Raw genomic sequence first — 599 nt, 5'->3', positions numbered from 1 at the left:
AACATTCTATGATTCTAAGTAGAGCCACCCCTGTTCCCACCAGGCCCATCTCCAGCCTGCACCCGAGCTCTCACCTGATCAGCTCCCAGAGGATGTCTGCCCGGCCCACACGTGCTGCATGGTAGACAGGGGTGCTGCGGTGATGCCGGCTGCCATTGGGGTCAGCCCCAGCTTCTAGGAGGATCTTGGCACAATCGAGGTGCCCGTTGACCACAGCCACGTAGAGGGCGGTCTGGCCCTTCACATCCACCAAGTCGATCTCGGCCCCTTTGCGGAGGAGGAAGTCGACGCAGGGCCCGTGGCCGGCGGTGGCGGCGATGCGCAGCGGCGTGCAGGGGAGCCAGCCACAGCACCACACCGACTTCTCGTTGATCCGGCTGGCGTTGGGAGGGAAAAGCCTTGGGTTAGAGAAGGCCTCCTGCCACCCTGCACCACCCCACCTACCCCAGCCCTGGAGGAGGATGCTGAGAGAGGCCTAACAGCTCCCTTGAAGCTTTTTCTCCCTGTTTTTGGTGCTTTATAGCAGCCCTGAAAAGCTCCTGCCTGTAACTTGACTAAGTGCTGCAGGTAGGTACCATAGAATCATAGAATGGTTTGGG

General features: G+C 60.1%; 1 protein-coding gene across 1 annotated transcript in view; it reads right to left on the bottom strand.

Moving 5' to 3' along the window:
* Positions 1-70: 70 nt before the first annotated feature.
* LOC104522419 (ankyrin repeat and SOCS box protein 1) overlaps positions 71-599 on the bottom strand; it is a gene marked incomplete at its 5' end in the record, with an annotated part of 2,879 nt that continues 2,350 nt past the window's right edge. The window contains one exon of the mRNA XM_010164707.1: positions 71-377. Coding sequence (XP_010163009.1) covers positions 71-377 — 307 coding nt within the window. The remainder of the gene's footprint in view (positions 378-599) is intronic.

Source organism: Antrostomus carolinensis, unplaced genomic scaffold (genome assembly GCF_000700745.2).
Source record: "Antrostomus carolinensis isolate BGI_N321 unplaced genomic scaffold, ASM70074v2 scaffold35073, whole genome shotgun sequence".
NCBI lineage: Eukaryota > Metazoa > Chordata > Aves > Caprimulgiformes > Caprimulgidae > Antrostomus > Antrostomus carolinensis.
The sequence above is the reverse complement of the archived record's forward strand: the minus strand, read 5'-3'. Positions and strand labels throughout refer to the sequence as shown.